At 49.5% G+C, this 21,337-nt stretch overlaps 1 protein-coding gene across 2 annotated transcripts; it reads right to left on the reverse strand.

Moving 5' to 3' along the window:
* Window positions 1-1,482: 1,482 nt before the first annotated feature.
* On the reverse strand, window positions 1,483-19,568 carry CNNM3 (cyclin and CBS domain divalent metal cation transport mediator 3). Of its 2 annotated transcripts, XR_007150778.1 has the most exons (9): window positions 18,133-19,568; window positions 10,348-10,491; window positions 9,267-9,416; window positions 8,728-8,897; window positions 8,427-8,523; window positions 7,704-7,837; window positions 7,129-7,267; window positions 4,480-4,579; window positions 1,483-3,930 (listed from the first exon to the last, which is right to left on the reverse strand). XR_007150778.1 is itself a non-coding variant. In XM_047852036.1 (8 exons), exons 1-8 carry the CDS (start codon window positions 19,457-19,459, stop codon window positions 3,866-3,868), a joined length of 2,226 nt encoding a protein of 741 aa, XP_047707992.1. In that variant the 5' UTR covers window positions 19,460-19,565; the 3' UTR covers window positions 1,483-3,865. The 2 variants fall into 2 exon arrangements, 1 of the variants encoding a protein (XP_047707992.1); XM_047852036.1 differs by lacking the exon at window positions 4,480-4,579 and having other exon boundaries at window positions 18,133-19,565.
* Window positions 19,569-21,337: the final 1,769 nt, after the last annotated feature.

Below are 21,337 nucleotides of genomic sequence, written 5' to 3' on the forward strand. Positions count from 1 at the left end.
AAATAACCTAAATCTTGCACAAAAATTAACTCAAATGGATCACAGACTTAAAAGCAAAACATAAAACTGTAAAGATTGTACAAAAAACAGGAGGGGCACCTGGACATCTCAATCAGTTAAGTGTCCAGCTTTGGCTCAGGTCAGGATCTCTTGATTCCTGGGGTTAAGCCCCACATTGGGCTCTGTGTTGACAGCTCGGAGCCTGGAGCCTGCTTTAGATTCTGTGTCTCCCTCTCTCTCTGCCCCTCCCCTACTTGCACTCTCTCAGAAACATTTGAAAAATTAAAAAACAAAAAACAAAAAACAGACAATCTTTGGGATCTAGGACTAGGTAAAGATTAGACATGATACCAAAAGCACAATCCATAAAAGAAAACGGGTAAACTGGACTTCATCAAAATTAAAAACTTTTCCCTTATAAAGAATCCTGTTTAGAATATGAAAAAAATAAGGGACTGGGAGAAAATATATGCAAACCAAAAATCCAACAAAGGCCTAGTATTTAGAATATATAAAGACTTCAAAACAACAGTGAAAGACCAAACCAATTACAGATGGGCAAAAAGAGGGGCACCTGGGTGGCTCAGCTGTTTGAGCGTCCAACTATTGGTTTCAGTTCAGGTCATGGTCTCGCAGTTCATGAATTCCAGCCCCCCACTGGGCTCTGTGCTGACAGTGCAGCACCTGCTTGTGATATTCTCTCTCCCTCTCTCTGACCCTCTCCTGCTCGTGCTCTCAAACAGAACTTAAAAGAAAATGGGCAGGGGCACCTGGGTAGCCCAGTCAGTAAATGTTCAACTTCAGCTCAGGTCATGATCTCACAGTTGTGGGTTCGAGCCCCACATCAGGCTCTGTGCTGACAGTTCAGAGCCTGGAGTCTGCTTCACATTCTGTGTCTCCCTCTCTCTCTCTGCCCCTCCTCAGTTTGCACTCTCTCAAAAATAAAACATTAGAAAAAAATAAAAAAAAAAAAGGCAAAAGAACAGGTATTTCACAAAATAAGCACATGAGAAGATACACGTCAGCCATTCTGTTAATACAACTAGAAGCCACAAAGATACCACTACACACCTACCAGAATGGCTAAAATAAAAAATGGTGACAATACCAAATGAAGATTTAGAGAAACTGGATCACTCACACATCCCTGGTAGGAACATAAAATTGTACAGCTAAAGACATGTAGCAGTTTGTTTAAAAAACTAACCATGCAGAGAGGCACCTGGGTGGCTCATTCAGTCAAGCCTCTGATGTAGGCTCAGGTCATGATCTCACTGTTCATGAGTTTGAGCCCTACTTCAGGCTCTCTGCTGGCAGTGTGGAGACCACTTAAGATCCTCTGACCCCCTCTCTTTCTGCCCCTCCCCCTGCCTTCTGTCTCCAAAAATAAACATTAAAAAAAAACAACTATGCAATGACCATACAACCTAACAATTGCATTATTGGACATTTACCTCAGAAAACCAATGTTTACACAAAAACTTGTAATGAACATTCATAGCAGCTTTATTCGGAATAGCCAAAAACTGGAAACCACCCAGATGTCCTTCAATGGGACAAGGAGTATATCAAGGAATACAATGCAGTAATCAAAAGGAATGAACTACTGACACACACAACAACCTGGATGTATCTCTGGAGTATTATGCTGAGTGAAAAAAGCCAATCCCAAATGGTTACATACTATATGATCTCACACAACATTCTTGAAATGACAAAATCTTAGAACAGGTTGCCAGGGATTAGGGATGGAGGCCAAGGGGGTGGGTGTGGCTCTCAGAGGGTGCCGGGAGGGAGATCCTCGTGGTGATGGGGTAGCTCTATCTAGGCTGAAGTGGCGGTTACACAAATCTACTTGTGACAGAGAACTATACACCCACATTGTGCTAGTGTCAGCTTCTGGGTTTTGATACTGTATTATAACTATGTAAGAAGTAACCATTATGGAAAACTGGGTGAAGGGTACCTCTAGCTTTGCAACTTCCTATGAATCTGTAATGGTTTCAAAATAAAAAGTTAGAAAAAAAGTAAGCAATAACTCTAAATGCAACTTGGTATCCTGGATTGGATCCTGCAACAGAAAAAGGACATTACTGGAAAAACTGATAGAATCCAAGTAAAGTCTGTAATTTAGTTAACAGTTTTGTACCAATGTTAATTTTTTCTTAGTTCTGATAGATGTACCAAGGTTATGTAAGATATTAACATTAAGGGAAAGGGTATATGGAACTCTTCTGGGAATCTAAAATTATTTCAGGGGCCCCTGGCTGGCTCAGTCAGTAGAGCATGCAATTCTTGATCTCAAGGTTGGGAGCTCAAGCCCCACACTGGGTATGGAGCTTACTTTAAAAACAAACAAAAAAATTAAAATTATTCCAAAAAAAAATAAAATCCTGATACCCAGACCAATTAAATCAGGCTCCCTGGAAGGTGGGCCCCAGGTATCCCGTATTTTTAATTTGCCAGGTGATTCTAATGTGCAGCCAAAGTTAAGAACCATTGTTCTGGAGACAAATGATGTCTAAGTATCTATTTCCCACCTGGGTTTGCTCTTAGACTTCCTTGAGAACAGTTTCTAAGTGAGCATGCCAATGTTCTTTGGCTTTCATTCCCACTAGTCCCAGATAAGGGATTCAAATTCCTTTGAGAAAAGTTCCAGAAATCCTCCTCCCTCCCTATCCAATCTGAGATCCTAGGTCTCTATGATGCCCCAGTTTCTACACCGTTGAAGAACTGTGGAAGGTAAATGTGGGTAAACCAGAAGAAAAAGACAAATGCCTTCTTATTCCCAATTCTCTAAAACCCTGTAGCTAAGAAGAGCAAAAAAGCAGAGAGCTGAAATGTTTCACGGGTATAAAAAAACCTGATGTCCTGTTTTTGTTTTTTTTTTTTTTTTTAAGAAAGGGGACGAGGATCTGCCTGGTGTATAACCAACCTTCCCTCCTCCCCCTTGCTGTTCTCCCTGCAAATTACAGCCATACAGCTCTCCACAGAGGCCTAGGAAGAAGGTACAAAAACAGGTCTAGCAGTTGGTTAATCTCCCTGGGATCCAGCAACTAAGAAAGGATTAGGTGCAGCAGACCCCTTCCTCCCATGTATGACCTCTTCTTAAAACACAGAAAAAGACAAATACTGTTAGTGGCAACTAAGCAAGAGAGGCTGAGAAGCAGAAAGAGCAGGACTCCTCAGTGCCACTGGGGGCCAGCTTGCTTGCTCAGGGCTCTGAGCTCAGGGCTCAGAGAAGCAACCTCCACAGGAGGGAGCAGGACAGTGGGACATACTTGTGGGTCATCGTGCTGCTTCTAGGTTTGGCACACGCAACAGGCAGGGGCATGTGCTTTGAAACATGGCATTGTAAGGGAAGCCAAATAGTTCACTGTGGCCAAGGTCATGGATGTGAACCCCCAGCCAAAACTAGTGCTCTTGGTTTGCTCAAAAAGTGCTGCCGGCAGCAGAAAGTTGGCAAATTAAAAGCAAAGTGAGTACAGGTCACGGCCACATAAAGGCAGTAATCGTGCACTCACATCATGGCTTGGCCCAAAGAGGTATAAATACACTGCACTGTCACAGGGAGAAGGCTGGGTCCTGGGGACCGGAGATGACAGTGTTCTTTCCATTCCCTTCAGAAGCAGGCCTGGAGGGCTGCGCCCCAGCTAACCCCCATTTCCTAAAGGAGGGCAGGACCTGCTGAAGGCTCCTGGCACTGAGGTCTGGTTCTGAGAACAGCCCAGGACCGACATCTATAAGGGCCATCTAAAACGTGGCCTGGAGGGGATGGGGACAGGCTGACGGGAAGCTACTCCTCGGCTCTCCAGTTCCCCACGTGCTTGTCCATTGCCCACACCTGGGGCTGCCTGGCAAGCAGTTAAACCCCTGGGTTCCGCCCAGGGCTCTCCTCTGCTGGGAGGCCAGGTCTGCTGTGGTTGGGCCCTAGAGGAGAGAGGGAAAGGAAAATTAATATCAAAATCAGTGAAGGGAGCAGGCCTTATCAAAACCAAGTGTTAAAATTGTCTTCAGGACAAGAAGGGGTGGGTAAGACAGAGGAGCCTCAGGACACCTCAGTATCAAGGCAGAGCTGGGAGTGACGAGTTAGGAAAATAGGCTAACTCCACATCACAAGAGAAAACCACTGGGAGGAGGGGATGCATCACTGAGAGGCAGGAAAGCAGGGCAGGGGGGTTTTGCTCACGGGAGGCCAAGGCCATAAATGCTGGACGAGAGGAGCCCACCCTGGATAATAAAACACCTGCACTGGAAGGAAGGTTTAGTTTCCAGTGCTGAGTATTTCATGACCCCTCCTGTCTTCCAGAAAAATGAAAAGTAGGAACAAGGGACAGGAAGGGCCCACTCACCCTCCCACCCCCCAAGAGAAACACCTCCCAGGCAGGGGTGGGAGTGGGAGCGGTTTCCAGGGCTCCTCCCAGCAGCTAGAGGGCTGGGGAAGGAAAGCAGAGAGAAAGTGAAAGGGAAGATATTTACCTTGGGTGTTTTCTGAAAACAAAAAATGCTCACTAGTCCACAGTCAATTATCAACTGCAGTTTCCAAATGTGCCAAAGAGAGAAAGGTCTACGGGGAAGGCTAGAGAGAGCAGAGGGGAGAGAGACAAGAGGAAACCAGCTATGCAGCTGCGCCGGCAGGGCCTGTCACAGATGCGCTGGGCGGGGTGGGGGGCCTGGGTGGCGGCGTGCAAACACGCTGCATGAGCCTCAGAACCAGAGGGAGCAGGAAGCGCAGCATCTGGAGTGGACTCTCCCTTGGAAATCAGCTCTGTGAATGGTCGTTGCGCAGTAGTTACCCCGAGTTTGAAATGGCAGGCCAGGGGTCAGAAAACTTTCTGTAAAGGGCCAATATTTTTAGGGTTTGCAGGTCATATGGTTCCCGTGGCAACAATTCAACTCAGCTGTTGTAGCTAAAGGCAGCCACATACAACCCATAAACCAGCAGGTCGGGTCCAATAGGACTTTATTTACAAGAACCGGCAGCTGGCCAGTTTGCCGACCCCTGCTGTAGGCAGTTAAAAATGATTGTGCCTTCCAAGCATCTCAATAAAGGCATTTGTCTGCCAGGAAATCTAGTGCCAAAGTCAATCAGGGGATAGTTCTGACCTACACTATTTAAGCAATGTCCCCAGCAACACCTCCATGTGTGCAGCGACACTAAGCTCTCCTGGGCAGCAGAGTGCCACCCACCAGAGAGACTGCAGCAAGAACTTTGGGAGCCGAGGCAGGAGCACAAGCACAGCAGGCAAGCCCCACTAGGGACAAATGTCAGGGCGCACTTAAGGAAGAAGCAACATCATGGCAACAGAACAGGGGATGCTAATCCATTACACAGAGGGAAATGACCCACAAAGCCACTGTAAATTACAGGTTTCCCTGCTTTCCCAAAGTAGAGTGTTGCTATGGAACCTTCTGTAAGCCAGAATGGCAGAGAGCGAAGATGCAACCACCATTTCATGAAGCAAAAGTCCTCTTCGCATTTCTTTCAGTTAGTGAAAACAGGCACGGACGTAGATACTTTGTAAAAGCAAAGCAGCACCAAGCAAACTTTCAGGGATACCTGTAGTCCCTTACAGGACTGCCCAATGAACAGCTGAAGCCAAAAAAGGATGGTAAAACACTGCATGTATAATAAAAAAGGAAATGAAGGAAAAACCATCCTTCTTAGATTTAGGTCTACACCTTGAAAAGAACATGTGCAGTCTGAGTAGCAGATGGAGCCACACAGAGTTCAGGCTGAGAAAACCAAGACCAATGCTCACATTTTGAAAGAACAACATACTGGCTTTTGAGACCCAAGTCTAATGAGATGGTGGCATCTCACAAAACAACAGAATATCACAGTAAATACAGACCTGTGATCAGTCCTAAAAGGCAGAACACCACCTCTCAGTGCACGTTCACGGAGAAAAGGCTCAAATGCCCAGATCCAGGGTTGGAGCAGCACACCTCAAGCTGGGGCCCCCTTTTACCAACACAGAGATGAAGCATTCGGGCTGAGCCGCTAACGTGGCCCAGGGTGGGGCTTTCTGTCCCTTGCACCTACATGTCACCTCTCAGAAAGTATCTTTCTACCATAAAAACATATTCATGTTCTCCAGTGTGGGTTTAAGTAACCAGAGCTGTTCCCTATGAGACACCAAGGCCAAGGGCAGGCACAGGTTCCAAGCCAGAGTGCCTAGGTCTCTCTCTGCTTCTGACTCTTCATCTGTAAAATGCACCTTACCACTACCACCTCTGAAAATGGCTGGGAAGTTTTCTTGGATGAGTTACGACAAGGAAAGCTCCTAGTACAGTGTCAGGCTGAGTAAGCGTTCAAATGAGTTCAGTGTCCCCAATGCAGAGTGCCCAGGGCAGCCGGTGGCCTCTGTGGAAGCCCCACCCACTCCTCCAGCACCACTCAGCCTTGGAGTGTATCTCTAACCCCAACTCAGGAGCTCAATCAGAATAAAAGTACCTTCTTGAGTAGTAAGGAAAATAAGTTCCCTGACTTTTTACCGCTCCTACCCAAAGGCCTCTCTCCACAGGCTTTTTATTTTCCCTTCTTATGCTCTTGAAGGTGTGGTTTGCCATCCCACAACCCACCCCACACTGCAAAGTCTATTTCTTCCAACGTGATACTCCTGCTCAAAGTGGAACCCTGGATGGGAAGGGCACGCCTTAAATATTAGCTTCACCTGACTGAATGTCTCAACAAGTACCCTTCTTGGTTTCTGGGATGGTGTCGACCAGCCACCTTCTGAGCCAGGCCCACTGGTGACCTAGATCTTCATTTTTCAGGTGACCTAACTCTAATCCTAAATGACCAAGAGTGTCTGAGCTTGACCTTATTCCCACTTAGCAACTATTCTCTAATTAAGTCAATCCATCCTAACAAGCCCTCCAGAGAAAATGCTAACTTAACATACTTTCAACGCCAGCTGGTCTACAGCGCAATGTCATCCAAGCTTTAAAACCAGTGAAAAGAGAAAGAGGAGAGGATGGGCAAAAAAGGGGACAAGGAAAGAAGAATGCAAGGCAGAGTGAGGGCAGAGAGAGTGAGTCTGTGTGTGCGAACAGCAAGGACGGCACAGGACATGAACTCCCTCTGGGCTGACACACGGTGGGATGTGGCCATGAGGGGCTCACCTGCTGCTGTGGCTGTCTTGTCACCGAGGAGCCTGATCTGGCTGCCTGGGATGACCTGGAGGTCTGCGCTCTCTGGGGACTGTGGCAGGTTCTGGGCTCGAGTAGCCAGGAGTGCATTGAGGTACTGCAGCCGCGTGACCTAGAAGACAGGAAGCATTACCACGCAGGTGCGACTCGTGAAGCCAGATGGAGAAAGTGAGGTATGAAAGATCACACCTCTCCCTCCTGCCCACAAGCACCAGAACTAGGTGGGAGAGTCACACTCAGCAGGACCAAGAAAAATGAAGAACTTTAAGCAAGCCAAGGGAAGAGGGGAGCAATCAAGCAGTGTTTTTAAGATCTCAAAAGGAAACTGGGTGCAGTCCCAGTGACAGGACTAGACTCAGCAATCAGGCCTCCAGGGGCCAAGGCCGTCTGTCCTTCAGAGCAAGTACAAGGTCGTGCTCTGTGTGTGAACTCTCAGGTTGACTCAACTAGAATCTACTTTTAATCCATACAAATTTGTGACCAGCTGGTTCAGCCCCTTGGGGACACAAAGCTGATTAAAAGCCAGTACCCATGAGCAGCCCAGTCACCTTAATGAACTGTAGGTCGGAGAGGGCCCGCACGGTGTAGTCAGGACAGTACGCAGACAAGCGGCCACCATCGGTTGGCTCAGACTGCAGGTCATGGCGGATGGACTGGAGCGAGGATACTGGGGACTGGTGAACTATCAGAAGAAACAAACAGTGACATCTCCGGTGGGGACAAATGCAGTCTCTAACATCCACCCCACAGATAGCTAGAACATAGAGAAGGATGGCAAGCACAATTCCTCCTGGGAAAGGCTAGCAGGGGTAGGAGCGAGCAACAAAGATGAGCCCCCAAAGAAATGCTGCCCATTCCCTCGACACAGCACAGAGATGAGAAAAGCCAGCCTGTCCCAAAGAGGAATGTCTGACAGGACGGGGCAACTGGGTGCTTCAGTCCATTAAGTGTCCGACCCTTGATTTCAGCTCAGATCGTGATCTCACAGCTCATCAGATTGAGCCCCAAGTCAGACTCTGAGCTGACAGCTCAGAGATTATCTTGGGATTCTCTCTCTCCCTCTCTCTGCCCCTCCCCCTGCTTGCTTGCTTGTGAGTGTGCACGTGTGTGTACTCTCTCAAATGAACATTAAAACACAGACACACACACACAGGAACACCTGGAAGAAAGGGAGGCCAGAATCTTTCCCCCAGCAAGCAGCCAGGCAGGTCAGATTCTGCCCAGCCCAGCAGCTGAACCCAGCGTTCCACTCCCAGAGGGCTGTGACTTACCTGAGGACGGTGCTGTCAGGGCAGATACTCCATAGTAGGTGAAGGCCCCATTCTCAAACTTCAGGCCCTCTTTCCCGATCTCCACCTCAACCCTGCCCTGGGAGGTGTAGGGAAAGGGAGGAAGGAGGAGTAGGGAAAGAAACAGATGCGGACAGATTACCTTTCCTGCCGGAAGAGAGCACAAGGAGAAAGCAGCAACCCCAGTTATTCAGGGGGTGTGTATCTGGATGATCCTCCCTCTTCTCAGACCCTTCCCTAGTTTCTGAGCAAGTGGGAGGCCCCAGTCTGGGCTCCCAGTTACCTGCAGGATGAGAATGAAATAATCCACCGGCTGGCTGCGCTGGTACAGGTAATGGTGGGCAGCCAGACGGTTGCTCTCGTCAAACCTCACTTCCTGGTTGACGCTGGGATGCTTCAGCAGGTGCAGCAGGACCTTCTCGGAGATTCGCAGGGGGCTGAATACATCCACCTCTGCCCCGTGGTGGAAAAAAGGGACAGTGTCCACCAGGCCCAAAGTGGCCTGCACAGCCACACCCGACTCCTGCTGCCCCACATGAGCCAAGTCACCTCCCCAATACAAGAGAACTGGGCAGGCACACACCCACCCGCTGCTGTGGCTCGCCAGAGGTGGCACCAGCCTGGCCCCAGCTCTCAGCCACCTGGCAGACAGGAGCTGCCACTCAGGTGCCCTGAGATGCTGACAGGGCTACAGAGAGAAGCGCAAGTTCTGGACACTGTCCTTACTGGGAATGAGGGGACACCTGGTGTCCGCCTGGAGGTCTCCTGACCCACTGGACGGGGAGCAAGAGAGCAAAGACAAGGCCCACCCTTCACCCTCACCTCGGGACAGGAAGCGCTGGGTGGCCAAGAGCAGCTGAGGCGAGATTTTCACTTTATATTCATCGTCAGACACCTTGAACAAGGAGAATTCCTCTTTCTGCCTGAGAGGGGCACTCAGAGAAGCAGGCTTCTTCCTCACTGTGGCATCTCCTACAATGGCAAGAAGGCCTGCTGAGCCATCAGTAGCCCTCCAATCAACACAACCAAGCCAAGGCCTGGAAGTTCTTGGGGATGGGAGGGGGCAGCAACCCATATTCCTGCTATATCCCGAGGGAGTATGGAAAGCGACTGCTCTTCTCCTCAGAGTTGGGAGATAATACCGGTATGACAGCAAGACCACTTGTAAAAATAATAGACATTCTTGGTCATTAAGAGACCCCTCACCAGAAAGCACGTGTTTGCAGATAACTGGTGCTAAACAGCAGCAGCTAACCTGATGTCCGCACGCCTATGGCAACCTGAGGCACCAAACTACAGAGGCTGCATTTGGGGGACAGATGCATGGGCAAAGTGATTCACCTGATAACAAACAGGGGTGGGGTGTTCAGTGTCCCAAGTGTGCACGTGAGACCTCAGCCATTGAGCATGGGTTCTGTGTCTACCCTACAGATCTCAGCCATCATCTCAAGAGGCAGACACTTCTAAGACAGGCCCCAGAATCTTCTGTTTTGGAAAGACCCTCTTAGCAGTAAAGAATGGGATACTTGGAGGAAACGTTTCTGTACTGTACAAAAGAACATGAGAAAGTAAGGGCCAAGGCAAACAGGAGACTGGGAAAGGCCCATAAAGGGCAGAGTGTCCCCTCTGTGCTGGAGAAACCAAACAATGCAGCTGTGATGAGAGCCCCAGGCAAGCACTGAGACTGTAAAGGCCGCGGCTCCCCAGCCAGGCGCAGGTGTGGGGCCTCCGACACCTGACCTGAGGCAGGGCTAAGGGGAGAGGGGCCTGGCTAGGTAACAGCTCTGACTGGAGATCCAGCCTCATTTTCAGCAACACGGAGACCTATTGTCCTCTGATGCACACAATATGTCTCAGTAGGCTTAAAAGTTGAGATGGAACACTACCAGTAGTCAAGACTCACGGTAATCCTCAGACTCATCCAGGATCTCAGACTTGATGATCTCCTCAATGACGTCCTCCAGGGTGACCAGGCCCAGCACCTCGTAGAAGGGGTCACCTTCACCCTCGTTGTTCACCCTCTGCACGATGGCCAGGTGGGACTTCCCTGGGGGAGGGGACACTCAGATTACAGCTTGCCAGGGGCCTCCCGTTTTGCTTACTCCCACCTGTGACAAGCTCACCAAAGGGACAGAAGTTGATGTTTTTCCTACAAGGTGCCAGGCACAAGGTGGGACTCACTTTACACTGGAGGAACCTAGATCTCAGACACTATGTTCACCCACACAAGGCCACCCAGGCAGTGGCAGAGCAGAGTCAGCCTCTGGTCTAAATGAACGTGGCATAGACAAGGATGCATCAGACTAAGACAGGCGCAACAGGGTTGCACACATAAGGGCACCAACTCCAGAAGCACAGCCTCCTCTGGGACAATCTAAATGGCAGAGCAGAGAGGGGCCACCCAGTGACTCTCCTAGGGAAGTTTTCCCAATTCGGAAAGCTGTCCTTTATTTCCAGAAGCCAAGGTCTATGAAAGTTATCCAGGGAGAAGATGGTAAATGGTAATCAGCCAGTCAGAGCCCCAACTGTGTGGGAGGAAGAGCAGCAGCCTGGAACTGTTCACCTTCCTCTTCTTCAGATTAGCTTTCTGTTTCTTTCTTTGATAAAGAAATGTAAGCTTGAAAAAGCCCAAGCCTCAGAGTGCTGGGGAATATTGAGAAAACTTCAAGAATCTACTTTTTTTATCTATGAAACTTTATACCTGTCCAAAAGAAAAAAAATGCAAGCTACTCAGGTCATTGTAAATTTCTGAGTAGCCACATTAAAAAACAAAAACCAAAACAAAACAAAAAACCACAGGTGAAATTAATTGACAACATATTATTAACTCAATATAGCCAAAATATTTCAACATTCAATCAATATAAAAACATCAAAACAGGGACCCCTGGCTGGCTTAGTCAGTGGAGCATGTGCCTCTCAAATTCTGGGTTGTGAGTTTGAATCCCAAGTTGGTACAGAGATTACTTAAAAATAAAATCTTAAAAAAAATAATAATAATTAATTAAAAATTTAAATAAATTAGGGGTGCCTGGAGGCTCAATCAGTTAAGCTTTTGACTCTCGATTTCAGCTCAGTCATGATCTCCTGGTTCGTGGGACAGAGCTCCACATTGGGCTCTGCACTGACAGCACAGAACCTGCTTGGGATTCCCTCCCCCACCCCCCGCCCCTCACCTGCTATCTCTCTCTCTCTCTCTCAAATACATAAATTTTTTTTAATAAAAATTTTTTAAAGATTGAAACATATTTTCCTTTTTTGCACTGTCTTTGAAGTCTGGTGTGTGTTAGGCACTTCCAACACACCTCAGTTCAGACCAACTACCTTTCAAGAACTTGACAACCACATGTGGGCAGGGGCTGCAGAAGGGGTTGTGCAGGACTAGGATACAGAACTAAGAGAAACTCACCTCAGCCTTTGTTACTGATAAAAAAAACTTAAGGTAAAAGCTAGCCTGGATCCACGTAAGGGAGTATTTGCTTCAAAAATCTCTCAGTTTAGGGGCGCCTGGGTGGCGCAGTCGGTTAAGCGTCCGACTTCAGCCAGGTCATGATCTCACGGTCCGGGAGTTCGAGCCCCGCGTCGGGCTCTGGGCTGATGGCTCAGAGCCTGGAGCCTGTTTCCGATTCTGTGTCTCCCTCTCTCTCTGCCCCTCCCCCGTTCATGCTCTGTCTCTCTCTGTCCCAAAAATAAATAAACGTTGAAAAAAAAAAAATTAAAAAAAAAATCTCTCAGTTTAAAAAAAAAAAGAATCTTTCAGTAAAGAAAAAAGTCAAGTTCACTTCTTTGTGTGAATAATACTTTACATACCTTGGGTTTAATTACAGTGTAGTGAACAGAGTTCAGAAACACACTCTCTGGAACTCTGTCTGGCACACACTGCCTCATTCTTTCAGCATCCGTGCCCCACCCCCCAGTGTCAGGTGCAGGAAGACCTCTGCTCCAACTTTAGATTGAACAAAATGTCCAGTCAACCAAAAGCTATTATTATTAGACCACTGGCCAGGTCATCAAGAAAGGAATGAGGCTCTAAAAGAATAAAAAGAAAACACTTAACTATATTTCATCAAATCTAAGATGTCCTCAATTGTGAGATACATCCTGATTGGAGAGAAGTTGAAACAAAAAAATGTGCACTGAGACGTGAAGGATTGCGGCATTTCGTGCCTACTGTGTGCTGGCCACTAAGGGCTTTATTCAGTTATTAACTTATAAATCCTTCAACAACTCTATGAAGGAACAGAACATTATTCCCATTTACAATTTGCAGAGAAAACTGAGACCAAGAAAAGGTTCAGTGACTCACCCAAGTGCAAAACCTGGATTTGATGGGGCACCTGGGTGACTCAGTCGGTTAAGCATCTGACTTCAGCTCAGGTCATGATCTCACAGTTTGTGAGTTTGAACCCCACATCAGGCTCTCTGCTGTCAGCACGGAGCCTGCTTCAGATCTTCTGTTCCCCTCTCTCTCTGCCCCTCCCCTGCTTATGTCTGTGTGCACTCTCGCAAAAAAAAAAAAAAAAATAATAAAAAAAATAAAAAAAAAAACCCAAAACAAAAAAAACCATGGGATTTGAACCCAGGCAGTTGGCTCCTGAATCTGTTCTCTTGACCACCACACTCAACTGACTTTCACTGAAGAGAACAAAAAACCCAAATCTTAGGAAATCCTCCCCTCTGGGTGAGTTACACGTGGCCAAGGTACTCTCTCCAGCACAGGAGCCCTTCTAAAGAAAAGTATCGTTTTCTAGGATGCTCTAACATCCTCAGACAAAAATTAAAGGCAGAAATGACTATACCATCTTTCCCGCTTCCAGGAGGAAAAGGCCAGGGGTTGCCTAGAACTACCTGCTCTTTCCTGCTGAGACAGAAGCAGTGAATGAGGAACTCAGCATTTCTAGATGCTTCCCAGCACTGGGTATCTGTGCTGGGAATGGTTCACACTGGCAGACAGACATCATTTCTACAAGGGCCAAGGCAAGGCCCTTGTAAGACAGCCCTCATGGGGAAACACCAAAGCTCAACATACAATTTTGGTCAGATTCTGGGAACCAGAGCCCAGGTTCTAGATGACCATCTAAGACAGAGAACTCATTTCAGCTCCATTCTTCCAGAATGCCAGTCGCTTTGGCAGGTTACCTTTAGAATGGACTAACTTTTCCCTTGCTTTCAAACAGTTTTTTTTTTAATTTTTTTTAATGTTTATTCATTTTTGAAAAAGAGAAAGACAGGCAGACCATGAGCGGGAGAGGGGCAGAGAAAGGGAGACACAGAATCCGAAGCAGGCTCCAGGCTCTGAGCTGTCAGCACAGAGCCTGATGTGGGGCTCAAACTTTGAGCAGAGCAGAGAGATCGTGTCCTGAGCTGAAGTCAGATGCTTAATGAATGAGCCACCCAGGTGCCCACAAACGTTTTTGTTTTTGTTTTGAGAGAGAGGAATGCCATGTGCGAATGGAGAAAGTGACAGAGGAAGAGAGAGACTCTTAAGCAGGCTCCATGCTAAGCATGATGTGGGGCTCGATCCCACAACCCTGGGATCATGACCTGAGTCGAAATCAAGAGCCGGATGCTTAACCAACTGAACCACCCAGGTGCCCCACTTTCCAACTTCTGTAAAACAGGCACAAGTTTCTCAGTGGCCTGCCACATGGAATCACTCAATATCAAACAGATGAAAGCACAGCCCTTGAAAGATCCCCTAACACAATGGCCATGTGATTTATCTCTAGACAGAATGTCCAAGGGGTCCAGAAGGCAACCATGAAAAAGCAGTAGGGGTACACACAGAACAAGCAGCTGGAGGGATTAAAGTTTATTTCTCATCTGATAGGATAAAAATGTCCTGAAAATATACAGGCCCCTGGCTGGCTGACTGGAAACACTAACACAGACCCCAGGACGGCTGCCTACAGGCTCTCCCCAAGCAAGTTCTACGGAGCCACAGACAAGGGGGCAGATGGTGCATCTTACCAACATCAACCAGAAAGCCCTGCAAAAGCTCTTGGGAGTTTTAATTCCAGTTAGCAAGCTCAAATGTACTCAATTATATGGATGCTAGAGGACTCTTCCATAATGTCTAATTTCTAGAATATTTGTAAAAATGCAGTTGGAGTTTAAATTCCTTTGCCTTCCTTTACCTTTTAATATATTATTTGTTGATTTGTTTTTGAGAGACAGACAGAGCGTGAGCAGGGGAGGGGTAGAGAGAGAGAGAGACACACACACACACACACACACAGAATCTGAAACAGGCTCCAGGCTCTGAGCTGTCAGCACAGAGCCTGATGCGGGGCTCGAACTCACAGACCATGATTATCATGACCTGAGCTGAACTGACTGAGCCACCCAGGCACCCAACCTTCCTTTATTTTTTAAAGCAACTGTGGGAACATGTCCTAGGAGAAAAGTGCCAGGATAACATTCCTCACAACAGCTCTGACTCTTTTCAGAATCGTGGGGATCCTCTGGCCTCTGACAATGAACCAGAACTCAGTTCATTTAGTATATGTGCTGCCGAAGCGAGCACCAGAACTCAGTTCATTTAAAGCAGAGACTCTGAAAAGCTCACGCATCCTAATTCCTCCTTTGGTTGAATGTCCTTGAATGTTTTCATTAAGGAGCTGACAAAGATGACAGGATTAAAAGCTCTAAAAAAACACATGTTATTTACCACAACTCCGAAGTATTCACACTTCCTGGTAATGTTTGCACAAAATAATTGGTGTCATCTTAAGTCTGCACACTAAGGGGCACCTCACCAGAGAAGGTGCCTCTCCCAGACTATAAAGTTCCAAAACAGACAATGCTCTGAAGGAATGAAAGGAACAGGGCCCGGAATGGTAGCTGCCAAGATGCCAAGGACTCCAGCTTCAGGAAATTCAGAGGGCACCACCACCTCACCCACTTGGCAGAGAGATGGGAAGGGAATCGATTTCTAAAACCTCAGGCGCCATAAAGGCTGCAATATGCCCTTTGTTCATAAACAGAATGAAGAAAGGGGTAAGGCTACAAAGGACTTTAATGAGGAAAAATAGGTATCTACCAAAGGACTGCACTGCAAAGAGAAGCAGAGAAGCCTGCCCAATGTCAGAGGAAAGATATAGCCAACCTGCCCCGAGAATGCCCCTCACCTGCCACAGGAGGAGGAAGGCAAGGACTGAAGAGCTTTCCGTTCAATCTTCAGGTTCCCCAGAGCTGCTCCGAGTCCACCACCCCAGAAGAGGAGCAGCCCAAACTGTGGGCATTCTCTCCCCACCGGTTCCTTCCTATCAACATTTAAACCCAAAGCCACCCAACTCGCCCATCTTAAAACCAAAGAGCTAAGGCCTTCTCCCCTGCCAGTTCTCTCCCAACCACTGCTCTCTGGCTTCCTCTTTGTAGCCATACCTCATGGAAGGTCCATCTACTTCAACTGTCACGTTCCATCACCCCACACCATAGCACCAAATCTGCTCTCTCAAAGGTCAAGGGTATCCTGGTTGCTGGATCCAAATGACATGATGCTGGCCTCTCCTGAATCATTCGCCTTCCCTTGGTAAGTGGTCTCTTCCCTTAGCTTCTAGGACGTTTAAACCTCTGGCTCTCCTCAGCAGCCTCTCCTCTGCTACCCTCCATCCCTTTTATGCTTGTGCCCTCAGGGGGTTAGGCCTTTTGCACCATTCCTGTGGCTTGACTGAGGGACCACTGCTATAACAACAACCAGATCTTTATCTCCTGCTTGGGTCTTTACCTCCTATTTCTCATCAACTGGTATAGCCTGCCTCTTGGGACACTGCACAGACAAATCCCAAATTCCAGTGTTCAGAACAAATTCGTCTGTGCCACCCCCCCCCGCCAATGATCCCCTTCTCTGTAAGTGCTCTGCTTCAGAGAAGGCTAACACCACCCCCAAGCCAGAAACCCCAAGCCTCACCCTCAGCTCCTCCCTCTCACTCCACAGCTCTTCAGCGAACCACAAAGCCCTCTCAATTCCACCTCTGAATACCCTCTTGGACCTCCTCTCCAGGCCCACTGTACACCCTTGTTCAGCCTTCCAGCATTTCTTAGCTGGACCCCCACTCATTGGTCTCCACACCAGTCAGTGCTCTGCTCAAAGTCAGCGCCCAAAGATCAAGTCCAGGGGCGCCTGGGTGGCTCAGTTGGTTAAGCGTCCGACTTCAGCTCAGGTCACGATCTCACGGTCCATGAGTTCGAGCCCCGTGTCGGGCTCTGGGCCGATGGCTCAGAGCCTGGAGCCTGCTTCCAATTCTGTCTCCCTCTCTCTCTGCCCCTCCCCCGTTCATGCTCTGTCTCTCTCTGTCTCAAAAATAAACAAACATTAAAAAAAAATTACAATAAAAACTAAATAGTAAGGGCAAGAAAAAATTAAAAAAAAAAAAAAAAAAAAAAAAAAAAAGATCAAGTCCAGCCTTCCCAGGGTCTCAAGCTGGGAGGTGGCAGGGGCACGATGGAACCTTCCTCTATGGACTCCAGGACCTGAAGTGCTGGCCACCAGGCCACAAGAACTTCCACTGCCTGGGAGACTACAGTGGCCCAGAGAAGAGTACTCAGAGAGGGGCTGCATAGCCACTTTTTGGGGAAACAGCCAAGAGCAACCAAGAATTCTCAAGCAAAGCAGTCAGAGCTGTGGAGCAAAGTCTCCCACACAATCCTAAGGTACAGTAATGACAGTAACTGCCCAACTATTCAACACCCATGCGGCCTGGGGCCACGAGACTTCACAGCTGCCAAGCAGATCAGGAGCCTCCGCTCTCTGGTAAAGACCCTGACTCACATTATGCAGCCTTTAGGGTCAAGCCCATCCACAGCCCTGGGTGTCCCCCATGCTTATCCTGCAGGAGTTCAGGTGTGAGAAGCATGGCCAGTGGACAAAGAGCAGCCAAGCTCTGGGGAACACACCCAAGCCTGCCAATGGAGAGGACTACAGAGGAACCCACACCTTCACACCCTTGGGACCCTTGGGAGGGTGGGTCTCAGTTTTTACTAGCAACCTTAGAGTTGCTCAGATAAACCAAGGTGAAAAGAGAGGGTGAAAATGTGGAGTTAAGGGAGACCCAGAGAGACCTTACTCAGCATGAGAAAAGGGGAAGTTAAAACAAACAAAAAAGACTAGACAGACAAAGGGGAGACTAAATCAGCATCCATAAAGTTGTTTCTGGTGAAATCAAAGCGGAAGTTTCTTTCACATCTGCAGGAAATTAGGAATCATTCCTTCTGTTATCAGCAAAGCAACAGCTCATCAGTGGCCTTAACAATGATCCCTGGAAACATCACAGACCAAACTAATTTGATATTATGAGTACAAATAACAGCGTCCAGGTAACTTGAGACTATACTCTTTTATTCTTTTAGTTTCTATTTAAGAATTTAGACCTATTACAAAGCCAAAACTCACAAAAACGACACTGACAAAAAAAGCTGGTGGGTTAGAACCAAGTGGACATAGCTCCCCAAATTAGGCCTACAAGGAAAGAGGGGATTTTGCTGTCTATACCGCTCTGAAAGTCAGCTTTTAAATGATATTTCAAAAGGCCACTGACAGCTGCAAGGGCATCATCTAAAAGGGCACTCGGAGGTCTCACTGCCCTCCATAAAGATGGGACCCTTTCGTTGAGACTTCCATAAACCCCCACTTTTTCCAGCGGAGGGCTCTGGCATTCGTGTCCCCTCCCCGATATCCCCACGTTACCTCGTTTGAACTCCTCCAGGACAGCGTCCAGCTTGGTGTCGTTGAAGACGAAGTGGAGAGGATGGTTGTAAAAGCGGGTGATGGTGCTGAGTGGTGTGCAGTCTTCGGGGTCCACGAAGGCCAAGTCCTTGAGGTAGAGCATGTCCACGATGTTGGAGCGCTCCTCCTCGTACACCGGGATGCGCGTATAGCCGCTCTGCATGATGCTGGCCAGGACGCCGAAGTCCAGCACGGCGCTGGCGTCCAGCATGAAGCAGTCCTCGAGCGGAGTAAGCACGTCCTCTACGGTCCGACAGCGCAGCACGCCTTTGCTGAGATCGCTGTAAGGGTCGCCGCCCCCGCGCGCCAGTTCCAGCACGCGCTCGCGGAGCCTCCCGGGCCGCGCCGCCAGCTCCAGCAACTGGCCCACGGGCAGCGCCACCGGCAGGGTCAGCAGCACGGCCAGGCGGCTGAGGAGCAGTGCGCGCGGCGCCAGTGCCAACGCCCAGCGCCCGCTCACGGCGGCCGGCACCACCTCGCCCACCAGGAACACGAGCCCCGCGCTGCCTAGCACGGCGGGCACCGCACGCTGGCCGGCCGCGCGGTACAGCAGCACCGCCAGCGCCGTCTGCGCCAGGCTGGCCAGCAGCAACAACGCGCCCAGGGCGCAGCCGGCCCAGCGCCGTGTGGGCTCCAGGCGCCGCGCCGCCGCACGCTCGGCCTCCGAGCCGCTCTCGCGCAGCACCTGCACCTCGGCGGGCGCCAGCGCCAGCGCGCTCAGTTGCAGGCCCCGCGCCAGCGCCGCTAGAGCCAGCAGCCCCGCCGCCCCTAGGCCCAGCGCCCAGGGCGGCGCCGCCTCCTCAGCTGCCGCGCCGCCCGGCTCCACGCGCACAGCCTCGGCGCGCAGGCGCAGCAGCGCGCTCCACTCGCCCGTGGGGGCCGCCGTCTCCTGGGCCGCCGAGCCATCCGGCTCCCCGCGCACCGCCAGCAGCGCCGAGTGCGGGCGCGCGGCCTCGGCGCGCAGGCGCAGCAGCGCGCGCCACTCGCCCGTGGGGGCCGCCGCCTCCTCGGGCGCCGCGGCCGGCCCGCCCTCGGGGCAGCCCGCCCCCTCGGGGGCCACCCAGGACCAGGAGCTGTTGGCCAAACCCGAGCCGAAGACGCGCAGGCGGAAGGTGGCTTCCGACGCGTCCCGCACCTCTCCTCCGCGCGCCCACCCCGCGTCCGCGGCTCCGTCTTCCTCCAGACAGACACCCAACACTCGCGGGCCCGACGCCGCCTCTCCGGCGGCGTTGCCCAGGCAGAGCGCGGCGAGCAACCAGCCTAGCCGACCCGCCGCCGCCGCCGCCATCGCCTGCTGCCCCCTCTCGGCCCCTCGCGCAGCCTACCCCTCCGCCTCCTCCGGACCAATCGTCGCTAGCCTTGGCACCTCCTCCGCCAATAGGCGGTGGGAGAGGGCGGGTCCCAGGGTCGGACTAGGCTGCGCCGGGGAGTAAACAAGCGGCGGCGCGATCCTGGGGCGGGCCGGGGGCGTGGGGCTCTCAGCCCCGCGGGGTTCAGCCGTGAGTCCTAGGGCGAGGGGTGGCCAGCGCCGGGTGGCGCGGAGTGGCGAGCTGGGCGTCTCGTTCCCACAGGCAGTGCCGGCGCGCCGGGAGACCGGACTTGTGCTTTGGAAAGTCCCTGACTCGGGGCGTGGAGCGGAGCGGCTGGCAGGCAGAATTTCAGTATGTGACAGATGTGCCATTTATGAGGAAAGGGCCCGGGAACCACTGACCTAGGGGCAAGGAGAGCTGAAAGAGGACTGGACGTTGGGAAGCTCAAGTTTCTTCAAGTTGATTGCGCCCGACTGTGCTATAGGTCTGGGGACGTTGAGACAGCCCTTTGCCTTCAAGGAACTTGCATTCCTGCTAGGGAGAATGATGGTAATTGTGTAAACAAACGAAATCACTACCTCTTTGGATTCCCACATCTACTTTTACAGTAGAAAAGTGAAGCATGACTTAGCATGGATGCTGGATTCCAACACGACCTGCCTGATACCTGGTCACCATCCCACCCACACTAACAGAGGGCAGCTTTGTCAAAAATTAGTTACCTGGTCACTCCACTTCTAGCAGATTATCCTTGGGAAAATATTTACTCAGGAACAAGAAGAACTATTCAAGAAGAGAGTTATTTAAAAGACAGAATGGTTCATTGACAGTATGGAATGTTTTTCACCCATTATGTATGCTCTTTGATTGAAAGGAAATAAACTGGGAACAGGGCTTTTCTACAGGTGTCCAGATTGTGTTTTGTGTTTTCTTTACATTTTTATGTATTTTCAAATTTCCTAGTAACAAAAGTAGACTTTGAAAAGGGTGAATGTCATTTAAAATCTTTATAAGGATTCTACAGAAACACATTTGCTATGTCATGAAAAGAATAAGTATAGGTACTGTGGCACACAGTTAAGTGTGGAAGGCAATGTGCAAAAATGAACAAATCCATGTGTGAAAGACCAAAAGAAAAAAACGCTGTGTGAAAAACTCTTCAAGGGTGGTAATAATGTCTCTTCAACATCATAATCTCAGTGCTGTGACTATCCCAACTGTGCAAACCGTGGTCTCCACTTGACCTTCAGGTCTCTCATTGATCCTCTCCAGGCCATTTTCCTTACTGCTCATTTGGTTCAAAACATTTCCATGTTTCATCTAAATACTTATTCTTGAGTTTCAAACTCATAACTAATGTGACTTCACTGCTAAGTTCCTGCTTATTTCTCAAGTCTGCAAGTGTCATTTACTCCAGCCGGTCTTCCTCTACCATCTCTTGACTAGATTGGGTCAAGGTTATGGGAGCTATGTGCTCTTCCCCAACAGCATCCAATACTTAGCTTCTTGTAAGACCCATTCATTCATTCAACAAGTATTTCCTGCATTGAGTGCCTACAGTGTACCAGGTACCATTCTAGTGCTGGTACCATGTGGGAACGAGAAAGACCCTACCCTCCTGGAACTTAGGTTCTAGTGTGGGAATAACAGACCACACATAAATCCTCATTTTACTGTCTGGCAGTAAATGCTATGGAGCAAAACGAAGCAAGATGAGGAAATGGACAGAGGGACTGGGGCCATGCTGTTTTAGATGGGGTGACCAGGGAAGTCTTCTCCAAGGGGGTGGCATTTGAACGGAAACTTAGATGAAGTGAGGGGGTGAGCCTCACAAAGACCTGGGAGAAGAGTTCCAC

The sequence above is a fragment of the Prionailurus viverrinus genome, chromosome A3 (genome assembly GCF_022837055.1).
Source record: "Prionailurus viverrinus isolate Anna chromosome A3, UM_Priviv_1.0, whole genome shotgun sequence".
Taxonomy (NCBI): domain Eukaryota; kingdom Metazoa; phylum Chordata; class Mammalia; order Carnivora; family Felidae; genus Prionailurus; species Prionailurus viverrinus.

Excerpts from the sequence above, each read along its gene's own strand:
- CNNM3 (XM_047852036.1), bottom strand. The coding sequence starts at position 19,459 with ATGGCGGCGGCGGCGGCGGGTCGGCTAGGCTGGTTGCTCGCCGCGCTC. Across the intron at positions 9,417-10,347 it reads GGATGAGTCTGAGGATTACC|GAGATGCCACAGTGAGGAAG; the intron begins GTGAGTCTTGAC and ends TTGCCATTGTAG. Across the intron at positions 7,838-8,426 it reads CCTGACAGCACCGTCCTCAG|TTCACCAGTCCCCAGTATCC; the intron begins GTAAGTCACAGC and ends TTCTTCTGATAG.